Below are 21,546 nucleotides of genomic sequence, written 5' to 3'. Positions count from 1 at the left end.
TAAGATTATGTTCTATAATATAAAAGAACTGTTACAAAAGAAAGCAAAAAAAAAACAACTAACTACATTACTCGATGTTAACATTATGATTATTAACCCTTTTATAACCAGTGGTGTTTTGGGCCTTCATGACCAGAGCAAAATTTCACCTTTTCTCGAATTCTAAAAGGTGAATTATTTTGTTGTTGTTGGGTAGACTGTTTCTACTTTTGCAGGCAACAAAGGGCTTTCGTATCATTTTAAATTGGAGCCAATATCAACTAATTTTGTAGATATTTTTCTTTTAGCAGAAAATGATCAGTAAATTTTGGTTTTCCTCATAGTTTGTTTAATGAATATTTACCTAAAAAAAATGAATCCTCTAATTTTCCTGCACATAGTTATGTCAAATATGTGTACATTGTATAACGTATGATGTCGCTATAGCGCTGAGAACAAAAACCCTACTTTAGCTTTACATGTATCTCCTTACTTTAGCTTTAGACGCAGAATCTGTACATAAATGATCATTTGTACATGAAACGTCCAAGTAAAGATTTTTTTTAGTAGAGGCGCAACAGCAGATAGGGCCAGAGTAGAGCACACTAAAATTGGTGGTCGGGGATCATTATTTTATGTTTGGCGTAACATATATTCTGCCTGACAGGAACGTGTAATGTCTGAGCACCTAACGTCCATGCAAAACGCATTTGTGTCCAGCAAAATGTCTAAAATTGGTGCGTGTGTGCACTTTTTTTGAGGAACAGGGGCTTGATTTATTTTTCTAGATTTATTTATTTACCTATTTTTTTTTTACATTTCACTATATGAATATATATTTTTTTACTATAGTGGCACAGGTCAGCAGGGAACATATAATCTATGCAACACTGCAAAATGCAACAATGAGGGTGATAGACAATCTTGAGCGGAGCATGCAGTTAGTGGGATAGATCTGGAGGGTGAAGACATGGGTCAGCAGGACCAGGCAAGTAGCTGGGTCAATGAAGTTAGGGGCAGTAGAAAGGGGTCCAAGAAAAGAAAGGCCACTCCTGTTTCTGTTATTCCAAGCAAAATTGCCAAGTTTGGTTATGATGCAAAGGTGTCAGTCTCAGAAATGGCAGCCCTAGTATATCCTGCTCTCCCTAAAAGCCAGGAGAACAGCACAGCTAGTAGTCAGAGGAATGCTGGTAGGGCAAGACAATTAATTAGTAGCTGAAGGGAAGGACCTCCAAGCTTGTATTCTCTGGAACACGGTGTGTGGCATGCACATCACAGGAAAGACAGTGGGAGCTCAGGGAGTTAAATGCATGGCTTAAGTCTTGGTATAGAGGAGAAGGCTTTGGTTTCCTAGAGCACTGGGCTGACTTTACATTGGGGTACAAACTGTATTCTGCAGAAGATTTTCACCTGAATGGAAGGGGGTCTGTTGTGCTGGGGGAAAGAATTCTAGCTGGGGTGGCGGAGTATTTAAACTAGGGCTGAGGAGGGAAGTCAATGTAGAAAATAAAGGTGTAGTTAGGTTCGAGAGGGGTCAGACTATATTGGTGAGTGGAGAAACAGACTGTGGGGAGAGGACTAGGAAACAAGATAAGGAGATCCTTACAAAACAACATTGAAAATAAAAATGGACACAAATTTTCAAAAAACAAACAAACAAACAAACAAACAAACAAACAAACAAACAAACAAACAAACAAACAAACAAACAAACAAACAAACAAACAAACAAACAAACACACACATTTCTGATGCTGAATGTAAAAAACTGAAAGGCAAGTTAGGCTATGTTCACACGGGGTATTTTGCCGAGTTTTTTGACGCGGAAACCGCGTCGCAAAACTCGGCAAAAACGGCCCGAGAACGCCTCCCATTGATTTCAATGGGAGGAGTCGGCGTCATGAAAAAAAGAAGCGACATGCCCTATCTTCGGGCGCTTCCGCCTCTGACCTCCCATTGACTTCAATGGGAGGCAGGAGAAAGCGTATTTCTCGCTGTTTTATGCCCGCGGCGCTCAATGGCCGCGGGCGATAATCGCCGCGAAAATCGGCGTGCAGGGAGAGGAATATCTGCCTCAAAGTTCCAAACGGAATTTTGAGGCAGATATTCCTCCCCCAAAATACTCCGTGTGAACATAGCCTTAAAGTGTATGTTTACAAATGCCAGAAGTCTAGCAAGCAAAATGGGGGAGCTGGAGGCCTTGGTACTGGAAGAAAATATAGATATAGTTGCTGTTGCTGAAACATGGCTAGACTTTTTACATGATTGGGCTGTAAATCTACAGAGTTTTACACTTTTTCGGAAAGACAGGGCGAATAGGAAAGGTGGTGGTGTATGTCTGTATGTGAGAAGTGATATGAAGGTGAGTGTAAAAGAGACATTAGAGGGTGAAGATTGTGAGGAGGTTGAAACCTTGTGGGTGGAATTACAAAGGGAGATAAAGACTGAAAAAATGTTTTTTGGTGTAATCTATAGACCCCCCAATATAACTGAGGAGATGGAAGGTCCGCTATATAAACAGATGGAGCGGGCTGCACAGGCGGGTACTGTAGTGATAATGGGAGATTTTACTTACCGAGATATTAATTGGGGTAATTGTTCGGCTACAATTGCGAAGAGGAGAAATTTCCTCAACCTGTTGCAGGAAAACTTTATGGGCCAGTTTGTGGAAGACCCGACTAGAGGTGAAGCTCTGTTGGATCTGGTCATTTCTAATAATGCAGAGCATGTTGGGAATGTCAATGTTCGTGAAAACCTCGGTAACAGTGATCACAATATAGTTATATTTTACATATACTGTAAAAAACAAACACAGGCTGGGAGGGCAAATACACTTAATTTTAAGAAGGCCAATTTCCCCAGGATGAGGGCGGCAATTCAGGATATAGACTGGGAAGAACTAAGGTCAAATAATGGGACAAATGATAAATGGGAGATCTTAAAATCTACTTTCTATAGTTATAGTGCAAAATGTACTCCTATAGGTAACAAGTATAAATGACTAAAGTTAAACCCCACATGGCTTACACCTTCTGTAAAAATGGCAATACATGACAAAAAAAGGGCATTTGAAAATTATAAATCTGAGGATACAGCTGTAGCCTCTGTAAATTATAAAGAACTTAATAAAGTCTGCAGAAATAAAATCAGCAAAGATACAAAATAAAAAGGCAGGTGGCTAAAGATAGCAAAACAAATCCCTAAAAATTCTTCAAGTATATAAAAGCGAAAACGCCAAGGTCTGAACATGTAGTACCCTGAAATAGTGGTAATGGGAAGCTGGTCACAGGGGATCAAGAGAAGGCAGAGTTACTAAATGGGTTCTTCAGCTCTGTATATACAACAGAAGAAAGAGCAGCTGATGTAGCTGATGCCAGTGCTGGTAATACATCAATTAATATACTGAATTGACTGAATGTAGATATGGTCCAAGCTAAATGAAATAAAATAAATGTGCACAAGGCCCTGGGACCAGATGGGATGCACCCTAGAGTTCTTAAAGAACTTAGTTCAGTTATTTCTGTCCCCCTCTTCATAATATTCAGAGATTTCCTAGTGACTGGTATAGTGCCAAGGGACTAACGCAGGGCGAATGTGCTGCCTGTTTTCAAAAAGGGCTCTAGGTCTTCCCCGGGTAATTATAGACCAGTAAGTTTAACATCCATTGTGAGAAAATGTTTGGGGGCTATTGAGGGACTATATACAGGATTATGTGACAAAAAATAGTATTACAAATGACAGCCAGCACAGTTTTACTAAGGGCAGAAGTTGTCAAACTAACATGATATGTTTTTATGAAGAGGTGAGCAGAAGCCTAGACAGAGGGGCCGCTGTAGATATAGTGTTTTTGGACTTTGCAAAGGCATTTGATACTGTCCCTCATAGACGTCTAATGGGTAAATTAAGGACTATAAATTTGGAAATTATAGTTTGTAATTGGATTGAAAATTGGCTCAAGGACCGTATCCAGAGAGTTGTGGTCAATGATTCCTACTCTGAATGGTCCCGGGTAATAAGTGGTGTACCCCAGGGTTCCGTGCTGGTACCACTATTATTCAACTTATTTATTAATGATATAGAGGATGGGATTAATAGCACGGTTTCTATTTTTGCAGATGACACCAAGATATGTAGTATTGTGCAGTTTATGGAAGATGTTCATAAATTACAAGCCGATTTGGACATATTGCCTGTTTGGGAATCCACTTGGCAAATTAGGTTTAATCCAAATAAATGTAAAGTTATCCATCAGGGTACCAACAATCTGCATGCATCATATGTCCTAGAAGGAGCTATACTGGGGGAGTCACTTGTTGAGAAGGATCTGGGTATACTTGTAGATCATAAACTAAATAACAGCATGCAGTGTCAATCAGCTGCTTCAAAGGCCAGCAGGATATTGTCGTGTATTAAAAGAGGAATGGAGTCGCGGGACAGGGATGTAATATTGCCACTTTACAAAGCATTAGTGAGGCCTCATCTAGAATATGCAGTTCAGTTCTGGGCTCCAGTTCATAGAAAGAATGCCCTGGAGTTGGAAAAAATACAAAGAATTGCAACTAAACTAATAAGGGGCATGGAGAATCTAAGTTATGAGGAAAGATTAAAAGATTTAAACCTATTTAGCCTTGAAAAGAAAGGGGGGACATGATTAACTCATATAAATATATGAATGGCACATACAAAAAATATGGTGAAATGCTGTTCCATGTAAATCCCCCTCAAAAGACAAGGGGGCACTCCCTCCCTCTGGAGAAAAAAAATGCTCAATCTGCAGAGGCGACAAGCCTTCTTTACTGTGAGAACTGTGACTCTATGGAATAGTCTACCACAGGAGCTGGTCGCAGCAGGGACAGTAGATGGCTTTAAAAAAGGCTTCGATAATTTCTAGAACAAAAAATATTAGCTCCTATGTCATTGTATAGAATTCTTGTTTGAATATTGATCCAGTCGGATTAAACCTTCCTCTGGATCAATGGGGTAAAAACAAAAGTTCTATAATTTTTCCCATCCCTTCCTCTCCTTGGTTGAACTTGATGGATGTCTTTTTTCGACCGTACTACGTAACTATGTGTTTCCTGAAGTCCCCATATGTAGATCACTGATAACAGTGATCTAATGCGAACAGTCCATTATCTTACTGTTACCAATGGTCTGAATAATTAGACATGCAGAGTAGACACAGGACACATTTTCTATGCACCCCTCAAAGCCCCAACTGTACAGGGGATCCCTGTGACATCAATACTGACGTCATATGGTTCCCAAGCAATTGCCCGAATGCAGAAGCAACAACATCAGCATTCGGGAACACAGCGTTCAATAGGAGCACTGTGTTTAGGGCTTTTATGACAGAGAACTGATTATTTCAGTTCCCTGTCACAGTACAGGATCGATGGGACGTAAATTAATGAGCTGCTACACTAGGACCAGTCCCTTATCCCGTTAATTTACGCAGTGTGGGCTGAAAGGTGCTAATTTCATTTTATTATATAAGTCATATTTTTATAAATGTAGGACACATTTCCTAACTTAACCCCTATCTGCTCCATGACGTACTACTGCGTCATGGTGGGGGGGTGATGTTTGGAGCAGGCCGTACGTAGCGGACGTCAGCTGTGTATTACAGCTGACACCCGGGACTAACAGCCAGGAACAGCGATTGCGCTGTTCCTGGCAATTTAACCCCTTAGATAATGCGATCAATCATGATCGTAGAATCTAAGACCTTAAAAAGAGGGGGGCGCCCCCGCTGACAGCTTTTCGCCCCCGCAACGCGATTCGGGGGTGCCGATGTTTGTCATGACAGCCCAGGGACCTAATGAAAGCCTCCAGGTCTGTCTTTCTTCATCTCCTGTTATTTAACCCGCACGGTGAACGCCGTGAAAAATAAAAAAGGCAGAATTGCTGTTTTTAGGTCACTTCATATCCCAAAAAAAAAATTAATAAAAAGTGATCAAAAAGTCTCAAGTAGTCCAAAATGGTACCAATAGAAACGACAGCTCGCCCCGCAAAAAATAAGCCCTCATACCTCTCAATACCCAGAAAAACAAAGAAGTTATGGCTCTCAGAATGTGGCGAAAAAAAACACAAATTTTATTTTTAACAATTAGTTTCTTGCCTGTAAAAGTAGTAAAACATAAAAAAAACCTATATAAATTTGGTATCGCTGTAATCGTATTGACCAGTAGAAACAAGTCAACATTTTTATGGTACGGTGAAAGCCGTAAAAACGAAAGATTGAGGAATAGCAGTTTTTTTCCTGTTCCACCCCACAAATATTTTTTTTCCATGTTCATATGGTACAAGAAATGGTGCCGTGAAAATCTACATCTCGTCCCGCAAAAATCAAGCCCTCATATGGCTTTATCGACAGAAAAAGAAAAAAAGTTAAAAATCCAGAAAATGGCTGTGACGGGAAGTGGTTAAGAAAGTTGGGAATAATGTGCTCTCTAAGAAGCACCTTGTCTACAAATGAAGTTCATATGCTGGCTATAATATCAGTACAGCTGGAAGGATAATTCACGTGATTTTAAAAGAACTTGTTAGAACATACCTGTTTAGATCCCAGATGATGCAAGTTCCATCCATGCTGACACTTATCAGTATACTGTATGGTTTACAAACGAACAGGCTGGTTATTTCTCCTGAATGACCATATAGTTGTACCTGGGATTCCACTTCAATTTCCATTGGCTGCATAAAATAATAATAAACAGAAAAAAATACTTGAGTAGCAGGATTCCATATCGTTCTGTGTCTACAGCTCCTATACAGACCTATGTGTCAAACCCTGTGTAGTCTGAACCTGCAGTCCTACTTCTTGCTCTCCAGCAAGAAGTAGGGGACGGATGGAAGGGAGTAGGAGTGCAGGATCAGACCATACAGAATGTAACACAACACTGTAGGATATTTTCAACCAAGACTATTTGCAAAGTGTATGGCAGGTCCAATCTTGAGAGATTGAGGCATAAGTGCACCTGTGTCATGGAAAAAAAAGAAACTATAGATATTTATCGGTGTGCCTTGAGCACAATTTAATAGAAATTCAGCAATATTTGTCATTTTGGCATGGACTTTGACCAGTGATGATGCCAAGGCATCACCATATTCTAGCTGGTGAGAACAATTCACTGAAAAGGGATATAAATACGGTCTTTAAATACTTAAAATGTCAAATCTAAAATATAGCTTTTAATAATCATTAAAATATGAAACCAGAGTTAAATCCACATAAGAAAAATACAACCAAACAAGGACACAAACCAATAAGGGCATCGATGTTTTTCACTCAAATATTAGCATGTCTTCTGAACTGCCTGTGTTTAGATTGCCATTAGCAACTGGCAGAAACATGCAAAGCTATTATCACATTAAGCAGAGGATTTACCACATCCAAACGAACCGATAAAATTGTGTATGTGAATCAATGAACAAACACATACGTTGCCCTTAGCAACCAATTGGCGTAATAAATGTAGAGGGTGGTGGAGGGTAAAAGTGTGTACCTTATTAATCCCTGAGGTAGACCTGAAACATTCAATCCTCAGGACAAGTGGAGTTATTACACCTAAAGGGGCAGCCTCACGCAGAAGAAATATATTCCTACATATGCCCCTAGAACGCAACCAGGGTCTATTCATTTATTAAGCTGGTGAGGCCCCAGTAGTAAAAGATTTAAAGCCCTGCTATGGCCTGTGTCCTAGTGTCCGCTCCTCATCCCTCTCAAACACGGACAGGGCTGTGCAGGTTATGACTTATTAGAGGTAATACAGATCCTCGGGAATTTAGAACACGCTCTGTGAGAATAACACGAACCTGCTCTGACCACAGATTCCTGTATAGGAGCTGTATTCACAAAACAGTTTTAGTCCTCTATATATTCAGAAAGAGAATGTAAACATTTGCATTTATGTACAATTCCTTAAAATTGTATTACATGAGCACACACCGATTAAAAGACAAAATAAATGAAAATAAACGTACCGTGGTGTTAGTAAACCGATTCAAGTATGCAGTGATGACACCACATTTACTGCCAGTGTAAAGTTGACAGCTGTCTGGCACCCAAGCACAACTTGTGACCTGTGTAAGGAAACAAATACAAATACTAGTTACAGTCAAATTAAAGTGTTATTCCCATCTCACTCCCATCCACAGGCTATGTCATTAATGTCTGATGTGCGGGTCCCACCTCTTATCTTTAGAATAGGACCGTCTGACCCCAGTCCTACCTTCTCCCGCTGTCACTAGGCTGTGGTCACTGGGTTACCAGTGGCTGCTAAACTGTTTCCGTAAGTTTGCTGTGCTGCAGTTTCCGTAACTTCCATTGACGTCTATGGGAGCTACGGAAACAGCGTAGCAAAACGTGCTCTGCTGATTCAGGAGAACCTGGCCACCTCGTAACTCGCAACAGCAGCGTAAAGTAGGACGGAAGTCAAAGGGTGGAACCCACATCTATTGGAAGTTGAAAATTGTTCTTATTGAATGGTCTAGATCAGTAGTGGTCAATCATCGGCGAGGGCTGCACATTACATTCAATGTCACTTGTTGTAATGACAGGGTAGGGAGACAGACAGGTGAGCCCTAATCTACCCGCCACTCAGTCCCTGCCTACTTGCAACGACCCGTCCTAAGCGACGGGGTACAACTGGGCGACGGTCCCTACGCTCAGTAAGTGCAGGACAGACAAAACAGACAGGGGTACACAGAAGCTAGGGAAACGGGGCAGCTGCCCACGGAGACTTCGTGAGCAACAAGAGTGGTGAACGAGCCGAGTCAAACCAGGAGAGAACGAGGTACAAAACGCTGAGCAGGAGAGTGGTCAGAAAGCCAAGGTCAATAACAAGCAGATGATGAGTAGTACAAGCAGCAGCAGCAGAGCCAGGAAACAAGCATAGAAGAATCACAGGCAAAGGAGCAACAGGAAAGGCAGGTGTAAAGACAGTGGGCGGGAGCTAGCTCCGTCTGGCCAGGCTGTGATAGGCTCTCCCACTCCTAAGCCTGCCATCCTGAGTGGTGGAAGATGGAGTCAGTCTCACAGACATAGGAGCAGGTGCAGACTGATTGCCCACGGGCGTCGACACAGAAGCTGTGTCTGGCAAATCCTTTACACTTGTCCTCCTTGTATGCAATGGAGAGGTGGTTATACAAGTGTTGTCACTCTCCATTATGGCAAATAGGAAATATGCAAACAGCCAAATGCAAACTGCAGATCCAATGCAAGATTTTTCTTTCTAGGTGCTTTAATCATCTCTTTGAGACTGCTACATAGCCACAGAAGCCATATATTTCCTTTATACAGTGCAGCATGAAGCCCCTAAAATACAGCACAGCCAACATGCATGCAATATATAGCGCCAGGCCAGCCACGTTCCTCCCATATGCAGATTCAGGCTAGCAACACCCTCCCCTTCTCACATGTAAAGCCTCCTCCCTCGTACTCCACACTTAGTGATGCTGCCGTCTGAAGGCCTAATTAATTATGTAAAACATAAGAGACAATTATTGAAGGTTGGACAATTATTGAAGGTTGGGCAAACAAGAATGGACACGGAGGCAGCACTTCCAAAAATATAACAGCCTTTAATCACCCATGCAACGTTTCAGTCCAACAGGACCTTTCTCAAGCATTGGTGCTGTGGAACTTCTCTCCTTTGAATTATTGAAGGTTGGACACTCGGCAGGTAGGAGGGAGAGAAGCCATGCCACAGTACTGTCAGTCGCCCACCACTGGTCTAGATATATCTGTTACATAAGTGGATACACTTTTCTAAAAAACAAAAACGGCAAAAAGCTTTTCTTTGCTTCCTACTCCGTATTTGTAGAAAAGTGGTGGCCTGCGTCTCTTTCTATTCTGGAAGTTAAGAACAGTATGATTAAAAACAAGTTGCTGTCCCTAATAGAGGGTTCATACTTTACAGCGATTAAGAACCAGCTGTGAATGGAAACCAAAGTGGAGAATTTTGCATTGCTAGCATCCAGCAAGTGCTAACAGGTAGGAATTCATATCTCAGTTTAGAAGTGCCCATACCCCCAAGTGTTCCAGGAGTCCTCATCCCTATTGAGGACGGGGGAACACGGTAATGAACTGTGTATAGGAAGCTCTGTGGCGAACGTTGAATATGAGAACCCTCTAGCTATCACTGTAAATGGGGGCATGTAGCTATTGACTGTATAAGGTGCTGTGTCTGTCACTTTATTTACATCCTGTAGTGGACACTGCAAAGGGGGAATACAAGATCATAAACGTCATCAATGTTATGTACTCACATGCATACACGACATATCAGAAGATGTTTGGACTGGATTTCCCTTTTAAGTAAAATAACATAAGTACTTTCTGGTAATATCGCAATGAACAATATAGTTTAGAGAATATAGAGACAAAGGGTTTTCCTTGGTGGCCTATATCCATGTAACTGTATCTAATCTTGCAGATGTGTGGTGATGGACCTTGCTGCATCATTTACTGCAATGAAGATGGTGTGGCAACTCATTCTGCTAAGCGTGGGTGTTCCCAAGAGTCGGACCACCACACATCACAAATTGATAGCCTATCCTCTATGTCTGCAATCTATACCAGGATTTTTTCTATCCTCCAAAGGTTATGTCTATTTTTCTGCTATTCGTTGTGTACTATCCCCAGCCTATCTGACTCTGCTGCTTTGCATGTGGCAACCTCTCCTAATTATACTTTTTAGCTTGTATTTCAAACTTTAACTCCTGTTTTTTTTAATTTGGCAAATCAGACTCTGGTGCTGCACCGGTACCAACAGCTGTCACCTTACAAAATAATTTCCTTGCGGGGGGACATTGGTAAAAACCAGAGGGGCCATCTAGGTTATGACAGGCACCTGCTAGGTCATGGCTTAGCAGGCATCCACTACAGACAGACCTGGGGGCCTTTGTTAGGCCCCCGGCTGCCATAGAAGCCATTGGAACCCTGCAATTACAATTTCAGTGTGCCAATGGGGTGAGAGAGGGAGCTACCTCCCCCCCAAAACCACTTGGATGCGGCACTCGCTATTGAGCGCCGCATCCAAGGGGTTAAATAGGTGAAATCGATGTTGAAATCGATCCCACCCGTTAGTGCAGGTGTTCGGCTGTCTTTAGACCGCCTGCTTTAGCCAGCACATGACACCCGCGCCGGGCTTATGTTAGAGCACTGTGAAAAGGCGGCGTTCTGGCATAAGTACCCTTAACGGCCACCGTGAAAAGGTGTACTGGCGGTCGTTAAGGGGTTAAAGCAGCCGCCTGCCACGCAATCCTAGTTTGCTAGTTTAATTTGGAGGACAGACATTGATTTCCATTTCACTGTGAAACATGTGACCTAACAGAATAATTCTAACTACAGTTCAAAGTACTTTTCTGTTTGAACAGCCACCAAAACATAATGTAGTAAAAACTGTAACACAAAGTATATTAACAAAGTTGTAAACGTTATATTAAGAAATGTCATTGGAGAGCAGAGTTTTCCTTTAAAAGTAAACATTTTACCTGATGTAGTTCAGAACATTGAATGAAATTGACGGGAGGCTCACTCTGTTTGCTTTTCAGTCTGAGAATGTTATCAGGATATCCCCAGCTTAGTATCGCAGACCATTGAATATCGGTGCTGTGCATGCTTCGAACACCTAAATGAAAACAAAAACATTTGTACTTTATCATGTTGGACCAGGTTTACTTGTTATATCAGGAGTAAAAAAAAAAAGTAGATAAATGTAATATAAACAAAGGTGCCTTTCATACTATGTTTTCAGTCCAACGCTTTTTGGAAAAACCTACATTGTAGCCATTTAACGTGTTGACGGACAGTACCATACATCACTAGAGGGAGTGCCCTCCCGCAGCAAAACTTTTCTTTATATTCTAAAAGTTTACAAAAACTGTACAGAAAGGTGGTGTCTAAGGGGCCTAAGGAATTTCTTCTCAGCAACATTATCTTTAGCAATTATTAACATCGCTTAAATATAGCTCATGTATAAACTAAACACAATTACCTTGTTCCTTGCTGTAACTCATCATTAAACAGAATTTTCTTGATAATCCACATATAGCCCTAGTGGGCAGAGCCTGTAAAGATCCAAATTTCTCTCCATGAGGCTGGCTGAAGCACACAGTGGGATCTGGGGCACTTGGGGAGCCAACATATTCCCCCCATTTCAATCCTCGTATCCAGGGTAGTGGACTCTATTATTGAAACCAATTGAGCCATTAGTACATTGTTTAATGCAGTATGTTATATTGGACATCAAAAAGGACAATCATGCGTTTCTGCCATAAAATATTGTTAGGCTGGAAAAAATTCTGCTTCCTGCTTTCAAGTACCAAAAAGTGCACATTTTTTTATTTTATGTTTTTCCATTCAATTGTGTACCAGACAAAAAGAGATGGCGTAAAGGAAATAAATAAATATATACTTATGTATATATAACAAAAGTCAAAATAAATAAAAAATGTTAATGTAAATAAAAATAAAAGGGAGGCAGGCACTCTGTAGCCCTATACACCAGAAGCACTCAACAGGCTGACCGCGTTCCAAATCTTGACCACATATGCCGAACCCCTGCTGATCAGACCAGGAGGGAAGCATTATTAACTTTGAGCTGTGCGGCCACAGCAGCTTTCGATGTCTAGTTCGTGGCAGACTAGTGAAGGAAGAACTGCGTTGGCGGTGCCATTCTATTGTCAGTTCCCTCAAATCAGGTTTTTCATGAGGAGATCGAGATGGTGAACTACAAAGTCCAGCCGCTTGATATCTCACAAGACTACACACTGCATGTTTACTTTTGCTCAAGATGGATAAAAGAGTGGGAGTTACACTCTTGGAACGTCAGACTTGTGTCATTTCTGGACTCATTTGGTTGTCATAGTGGCTAAGTATATTTTAATATCTTTTATGTGAATTTAAAGGGAGCTTGTGGACAACTCCTCTGCTTAGCCTGCTCCGACCGTTGTGAGAGTGTGTGGTATATTTATTTGATTAACTAGTGAAAGAGGAACGTTTCTCCTCTGTAAAATTAGGTGCTGCAGCAGAACAGGAGAGGCGTTCCTCCTCTACTATGAAACAATTGACAGGTCAGGGAGGAGGTAGAACCAGAGAGGGGCACAGGCATGGCCGGAACGCCGCTGTAGCAGGCAAGGACCGCCTACCGGTGTAAGTGGTGCGTTCCAATCTTGTATGTTGCCATATGTGTCGCTGCATGAACTGTACTGCAAATTTAAATGTAACAAAATAAATAAAAATGGGATTCCCAATGTGAGTTACAGGAAGTTATTCCTTTAGTGACCCATTGTGCCTCACATAACAGAATTCCCACTTCACTTTATAACTTTACATAATCCCCATGCACTTCACATTAGGCTCATAGGTAACTAATGTGAGGTTACATGGGGTTACTTACTATGATAATGTGAGGCAAAAAGGGGTTATTAATTTAGTGACCCATGTTACTAATGTAAGGTACATGTGGTTACTTACCATTATCATGTGAGTCACATTGGGGTTACTAATGTAAGGTACATGTGGTTACTTACTATTATAATGTGAGGCACATTGGGGTTACTAATGTAAGGTACATGTGGTTACTTACTATTATAATGTGAGTCACATTGGGGTTACTAATGTAAGGTACATGTGGTTACTTACTATTATAATGTGAGTCACATTGGGGTTACTAATGTAAGGTACATGTGGTTACTTACTATTATAATGTGAGGCACATTGGGGATACTAATGTAAGGTACATGTGGTTACTTACTATTATAATGTGAGGCACATTGGGGTTACTAATGTAAGGTACATGTGGTTACTTACTATTATAATGTGAGGCACATTGGGGTTACTAATGTAAGGTACATGTGGTTACTTACCATTATCATGTGAGGCACATTGGGGTTACTAATGTGAGGTACATGTGGTTACTTACGATTATAATGTGAGTCACATTGGGGTTACTAATGTAAGGTACATGTGGTTACTTACTATTATAATGTGAGGCACATTGGGGTTACTAATGTAAGGTACATGTGGTTACTTACTATTATAATGTGAGGCACATTGGGGATACTAATGTAAGGTACATGTGGTTACTTACTATTATAATGTGAGGCACATTGGGGTTACTAATGTAAGGTACATGTGGTTACTTACTATTATAATGTGAGGCACATTGGGGTTACTAATGTAAGGTACATGTGGTTACTTACCATTATCATGTGAGGCACATTGGGGTTACTAATGTGAGGTACATGTGGTTACTTACGATTATAATGTGAGTCACATTGGGGTTACTAATGTAAGGTACATGTGGTTACTTACTATTATAATGTGAGGCACATTGGGGTTACTAATGTAAGGTACATGTGGTTACTTACTATTATAATGTGAGGCACATTGGGGTTACTAATGTAAGGTACATGTGGTTACTTACTATTATAATGTGAGGCACATTGGGGTTACTAATGTAAGGTACATGTGGTTACTTACTATTATAATGTGAGGCACATTGGGGTTACTAATGTGACGTACATGTGGTTACTTACTATTATCATGTGAGGCACATTGGGGTTACTAATGTAAGGTACATGTGGTTACTTACCATTATCATGTGAGGCACATTGGGGTTACTAATGTGAGGTACATGTGGTTACTTACTATTATAATGTGAGTCACATTGGGGTTTCTAATGTAAGGTACATGTGGTTACTTACTATTATAATGTGAGGCACATTGGGGTTACTAATGTAAGGTACATGTGGTTACTTACTATTATAATGTGAGGCACATTGGGGTTACTAATGTAAGGTACATGTGGTTACTTACCATTATCATGTGAGGCACATTGGGGTTACTAATGTAAGGTACATGTGGTTACTTACTATTATAATGTGAGGCACATTGGGGTTACTAATGTAAGGTACATGTGGTTACTTACTATTATAATGTGAGGTACATGTGGTTACTTACTATTATAATGTGAGTCACATTGGGGTTACTAATGTAAGGTACATGTGGTTACTTACTATTATAATGTGAGGCACATTGGGGTTACTAATGTAAGGTACATGTGGTTACTTACTATTATAATGTGAGACACATTGGGGTTACTAATGTAAGGTACATGTGGTTACTTACCATTATCATGTGAGGCACATTGGGGTTACTAATGTAAGGTACATGTGGTTACTTACTATTATAATGTGAGGCACATTGGGGTTACTAATGTAAGGTACATGTGGTTACTTACTATTATAATGTAAGGCACATTGGGGTTACTAATGTAAGGTACATGTGGTTACTTACCATTATCATGTGAGGCACATTGGGGTTACTAATGTAAGGTACATGTGGTTACTTACTATTATAATGTGAGGCACATTGGGGTTACTAATGTAAGGTACATGTGGTTACTTACTATTATAATGTGAGGTACATGTGGTTACTTACTATTATAATGTGAGTCACATTGGGGTTACTAATGTAAGGTACATGTGGTTACTTACTATTATAATGTGAGGCACATTGGGGTTACTAATGTAAGGTACATGTGGTTACTTACTATTATAATGTGAGACACATTGGGGTTACTAATGTAAGGTACATGTGGTTACTTACCATTATCATGTGAGGCACATTGGGGTTACTAATGTAAGGTACATGTTGTTACTTACTATTATAATGTGAGGCACATTGGGGTTACTAACGTAAGGTACATGTGGTTACTTACTATTATAATGTGAGGCACATTGGGGATACTAATGTAAGGTACATGTGGTTACTTACTATTATAATGTGAGGCACATTGGGGTTACTAATGTAAGGTACATGTGGTTACTTACTATTATAATGTGAGGCACATTGGGGTTACTAATGTAAGGTACATGTGGTTACTTACCATTATCATGTGAGGCACATTGGGGTTACTAATGTGAGGTACATGTGGTTACTTACTATTATAATGTGAGTCACATTGGGGTTACTAATGTAAGGTACATGTGGTTACTTACTATTATAATGTGAGGCACATTGGGGTTACTAATGTAAGGTACATGTGGTTACTTACTATTATAATGTGAGGCACATTGGGGTTACTAATGTAAGGTACATGTGGTTACTTACTATTATAATGTGAGGTACATGTGGTTACTTACTATTATAATGTGAGTCACATTGGGGTTACTAATGTAAGGTACATGTGGTTACTTACTATTATAATGTGAGGCACATTGGGGTTACTAATGTGAGGTACATGTGGTTACTTACTATTATAATGTGAGGCACATTGGGGTTACTAATGTAAGGTACATGTGGTTACTTACTATTATAATGTGAGGCACATTGGGGTTACTAATGTAAGGTACATGTGGTTACTTACTATTATAATGTGAGGTACATGGGGTTACTAATGTAAGGTACATGTGGTTACTTACTATTATAATGTGAGGCACATTGGGGTTACTAATGTAAGGTACATGTGGTTACTTACTATTATAATGTGAGGTACATGGGGTTACTTACTATGATAATGTGAGGCACATTGGGGTTACTAATGTAAGGTACATGTGGTTACTTACTATTATAATGTGAGGCACATTGGGGTTACTAATGTAAGGTACATGTGGTTACTTACTATTATAATGTGAGGTACATGGGGTTACTTACTATGATAATGTGAGGCACATTGGGGTTACTAATGTAAGGTACATGTGGTTACTTACTATTATAATGTGAGGCACATTGGGGTTACTAATGTAAGGTACATGTGGTTACTTATTATTATAATGTGAGCACATTGGGGTTACTAATGTAAGGTACATGTGGTTACTTACTATTATAATGTGAGGTACATGGGGTTACTTACTATGATAATGTGAGTCACATTGGGGTTACTAATGTAAGGTACATGTGGTTACTTACTATGATAATGTGAGGCACATTGGGGTTACTAATGTGAGGTACATGTGGTTACTTACTATTATAATGTGAGGCACATTGGGGTTACTAATGTAAGGTACATGGGGTTACTTACTATTATAATGTAAGGTACACGTGGTTACTTACTATTATAATGTGAGGCACATTGGGGTTACTAATGTAAGGTACATGTGGTTACTTACTATTATAATGTGAGGCACATTGGGGTTACTAATGTAAGGTACATGTGGTTACTTACTATTATAATGTGAGGCACATTGGGGTTACTAATGTAAGGTACATGGGGTTACTTACTATTATAATGTGAGGCACATTGGGGTTACTAATGTAAGGTACATGTGGTTACTTACTATTATAATGTGAGGCACATTGGGGTTACTAATGTAAGGTACATGTGGTTACTTACTATTATAATGTGAGTCACATTGGGGTTACTAACGTAAGGTACATGTGGTTACTTACTATTATAATGTGAGGCACATTGGGGATACTAATGTGAGGTACATGTGGTTACTTACTATTATAATGTTAGGCACATTGGGGTTACTAATGTAAGGTACATGTGGTTACTTACTATTATAATGTGAGTCACATTGGGGTTACTAATGTAAGGTACATGTGGTTACTTACTATTATAATGTGAGGCACATTGGGGTTACTAATATAAGGTACATGTGGTTACTTACTATTATAATGTGAGGCACATTGGGGTTACTAATGTGAGGTACATGTGGTTACTTACTATTATAATGTGAGGCACATTGGGGTTACTAATGTGAGGTACATGTGGTTACTTACTATTATAATGTGAGGCACATTGGGGTTACTAATATAAGGTACATGTGGTTACTTACTATTATAATGTGAGGCACATTGGGGTTTCTAATGTAAGGTACATGTGGTTACTTACTATTATAATGTGAGGCACATTGGGGTTACTAATATAAGGTACATGTGGTTACTTACTATTATAATGTGAGGCACATTGGGGTTACTAATGTAAGGTACATGTGGTTACTTACTATTATAATGTGAGGCACATTGGGGTTACTAATGTAAGGTACATGTGGTTACTTACTATTATAATGTGAGGCACATTGGGGTTACTAATGTAAGGTACATGTGGTTACTTACTATTATAATGTGAGGCACATTGGGGTTACTAATATAAGGTACATGTGGTTACTTACTATTATAATGTGAGGCACATTGGGGTTACTAATGTGAGGTACATGTGGTTACTTACTATTATAATGTGAGGCACATTGGGGTTACTAATGTAAGGTACATGTGGTTACTTACCATTATCATGTGAGTCACATTGGGGTTACTAATGTAAGGTACATGTGGTTACTTACTATTATAATGTGAGGCACATTGGGGTTACTAATGTGACGTACATGTGGTTACTTACTATTATAATGTGAGGCACATTGGGGTTACTAATGTGAGGTACATGTGGTTACTTACCATTATCATGTGAGTCACATTGGGGTTACTAATGTAAGGTACATGTGGTTACTTACTATTATAATGTGAGGCACATTGGGGTTACTAATGTAAGGTACATGTGGTTACTTACTATTATAATGTGAGGCACATTGGGGTTACTAATGTAAGGTACATGTGGTTACTTACTATTATAATGTGAGGCACATTGGGGTTACTAATATAAGGTACATGTGGTTACTTACCATTATCATGTGAGTCACATTGGGGTTACTAATGTGAGGTACATGTGGTTACTTACCATTATCATGTGAGGCACATTGGGGTTACTAATGTGAGGTACATGTGGTTACTTACCATTATCATGTGAGGCACATTGGGGTTACTAATGTAAGGTACATGTGGTTACTTACCATTATCATGTGAGGCACATTGGGGTTACTAATGTAAGGTACATGTGGTTACTTACCATTATCATGTGAGTCACATTGGGGTTACTAATGTGAGGTACATGGGGTTACTTACCATTATAATGTGAGACACATTAGGTTATAAATTTAACTCCATGTGCCTCCCATTAATAGTAAGTAACTACATCTGACTCACATTAGTAATCCCACTTGTTAGTTTTATGAATGAGCCCGTAGTAAAATTTCTATTGGTTAGTTTTGATCACGTGAACATATGACATAAACCATGGCGTTAAAATTGATCTGAAAGAATTATATGTAAATTATTTTCCTCATGGAATAGTGAGCACGAGAATAACTGGGATGGGAATAATATTTAACAAATAGGAAATTCCGCAAATCAAAATAGTGCCTGTTTCTCAGTTGGACTGTCCGTTTATCTGTATACATACACATTTATACTTGGAGTTTTAATGTTTTCATGTTTTGGATGAGATTTAATATGTAGGATATATCATATACATATTTTTTAGTTTTGTTTTATTGTTTTATAACATTTTTCTATTTTATCACATACATGTGACATTAAGTTTGCAGTTTAAGGCTCAATGCACACGATGCCTATTACATGCGGTTTTGCTGCACAAATTTGCGTGCGTCAAATCTTAAACATAATACAGTAGAAGCAAAGTCAATGAGATTCCAGGAAATGTCATGTACACGCTGCGGTATTTTTCGGGACGGAAGTTGACCTGCGGTGCGTTTTTAGAATCTGCTGCATGTCAATTTATCTTGCGTTTCGCTTACTAATTTTATCTGCCTAGTGCTGTGGAAAATCGCACCAAAACCTGCAGCATGAAAACGCCCTCAAAAGCACATCAAAATGCAAAAACTGCACGAAAAAAAACCCACCAGTCTGAATAAACTCCCCCTTTGAGTGTGTGACTTGGAGGCAGAGAATTTCGAGCTTTGTTATAGAAGAAACGGTGGTAAGATCACCTGTTAAATTATCTTCATATTTTCTTTTAACCCCTTAACGACCGCCAATACGCCCTTTTCACGGCGGCCGTTAAGGGTACTTCTGCCAGAGCTCCGCCTTTTCACGACGCTCTGACAGAAGCTAGGCGTGTGTGTCCAGTGCCGGCTAGAGCGGGTGTCGGGTTGTCTGAAGACAGCCGGACACCTGCACGAATGGGTGGGATCGATTTCAACATCGATCTCACCCGTTTAACCCCTTAGATGCGGCGCTAAATAGCAAGCACCGCATCCAAGTGGTATTGGAGAGCGCTCCCTCTCTCATCCCATCGGCACCCTGCAATTGCAACCTAACAAAGACCCCAAGGTCTGCCTGTGGTGGATGCCTGCTAAGCCATGCCTGAGGCATGACCTAGCAGGTGCCTGTCAGTTTTACGCTGACAGGCAATAATGCGCTGCAATACACAAGTATTGCAGTATATTATAAAAGCGATCAGCTCATCGCATAGTGAAGTCCTCTAGTGGGACCAAAAATAAAGTTATAAAAAAGTTTAATAAAAGTTAATAAATAAATAAAAATCCCCCAAAAAAAAAATAATTAAAAACCCACTTTTTCCCTTATGTAATACTTTAATATGAATAAACAAAAAAAATAATTAAAACATTACACATATTTGGTATCGCCGCGTCCGTAACGACCCCACCTACAAAGTGATAACGTTATTTAACCTGCATGGTGAACGCCGTAAAAAAATAAAATAAAAACAATGCCAGAATTGCGGTTTTCTGTTCATCCTGCCTTCAAAAAAATGTGATAAAAAGTGATAAAAAAGTCGCATATACTCCAAAATGGTAACAATAAAAACTAGAAGTCGTCCCGCAAAAAACAAGCACTCATACAACTGCATCGGCGTAAAAATAAAACCATTATGGCTCTTAAAACATGGCGACACAAAAACAAATATTTTTTTTACTGTGTAAAAGTAGTAAACATACAAAATCTATATAAATTTGGTATCGCCACAATCGTAATTACCCACCGAATAAAGTTATGTTATTTATACCACCCAGTAAATGGCGTAAATCGAAGACGCAAAAAAACGTGCCGAAATTTATGGGCTTTTTTCCATTACCCCACCTCCCAAAAAAGTTTATAAAAGTTAAATAAATTATATGTACCCCAAAATGGTGCTATTAAAAAATACAACTTGTCCCGCAAAAAACAAGACCTTATACAGCTATGTCGACGCAAAAATAAAAAAGTTATAGCTCTTGGAATGCAACAATGGAGAAACGTATTTACTATACATAGAAGCTGCATGACGCCACTGTAAGCCGAAGTAGTCAGTGAGCTGGACTGACGGATCAGCGACCCATGTGTGCCTCTGACAAACACTCTAATCCTAATACGATCAAATCTAAGTTGATAAACTTAGATTTGATTGGTATTAGGGTTATAATTTTGTGTATCAGAGGCACACGGAAGCCACTGTTAGCCAAGCCGTCAGTCCAGCTCACTAACTTATTTAGCTTACAGCGGCGTTATGCAGGTTCTATGTATAGTGGATACACAGTAGCTGCAGCACTAAAACTAGATAACATTTTTAATAAAGGTCTATAAGAATAATGTTTAAAAACACTAGACATACATAAAAGTAAAAAAAATAAAAAAAGGCTACAGTGGTTTACATAGCCTTTAAGAAATCAGATTGTCATACATAAAATACAGTTCATATTTGCTGCCTGCTGTAGCTTGTATGTATGCACTATGTACATTAGTATTAATTGGGCTCT

General features: G+C 39.6%; 1 protein-coding gene across 4 annotated transcripts in view; it reads right to left on the bottom strand.

Moving 5' to 3' along the window:
• Nucleotides 1-21,546, bottom strand: part of LYST (lysosomal trafficking regulator) — a 342,444-nt gene that overhangs the window by 34,576 nt on the left and 286,322 nt on the right. For 3 of the 4 annotated variants that reach the window (XM_075862446.1, XM_075862448.1, XM_075862447.1), the window contains 4 exons: nucleotides 11,982-12,171; nucleotides 11,479-11,615; nucleotides 7,966-8,064; nucleotides 6,536-6,675 (listed from right to left, as the gene is read on the bottom strand). In XM_075862446.1, coding sequence (XP_075718561.1) covers nucleotides 6,536-6,675; nucleotides 7,966-8,064; nucleotides 11,479-11,615; nucleotides 11,982-12,171 — 566 coding nt within the window. Of the gene's footprint in view, nucleotides 1-6,535; nucleotides 6,676-7,965; nucleotides 8,065-9,399; nucleotides 9,454-11,478; nucleotides 11,616-11,981; nucleotides 12,172-21,546 lie in introns of those variants that run through there. The other variant, XM_075862449.1, reaches the window with a different exon arrangement.

The sequence above is a fragment of the Rhinoderma darwinii genome, chromosome 4 (assembly GCF_050947455.1).
Source record: "Rhinoderma darwinii isolate aRhiDar2 chromosome 4, aRhiDar2.hap1, whole genome shotgun sequence".
NCBI classification, from domain to species: domain Eukaryota; kingdom Metazoa; phylum Chordata; class Amphibia; order Anura; family Rhinodermatidae; genus Rhinoderma; species Rhinoderma darwinii.
The sequence above is the reverse complement of the archived record's forward strand: the minus strand, read 5'-3'. Positions and strand labels throughout refer to the sequence as shown.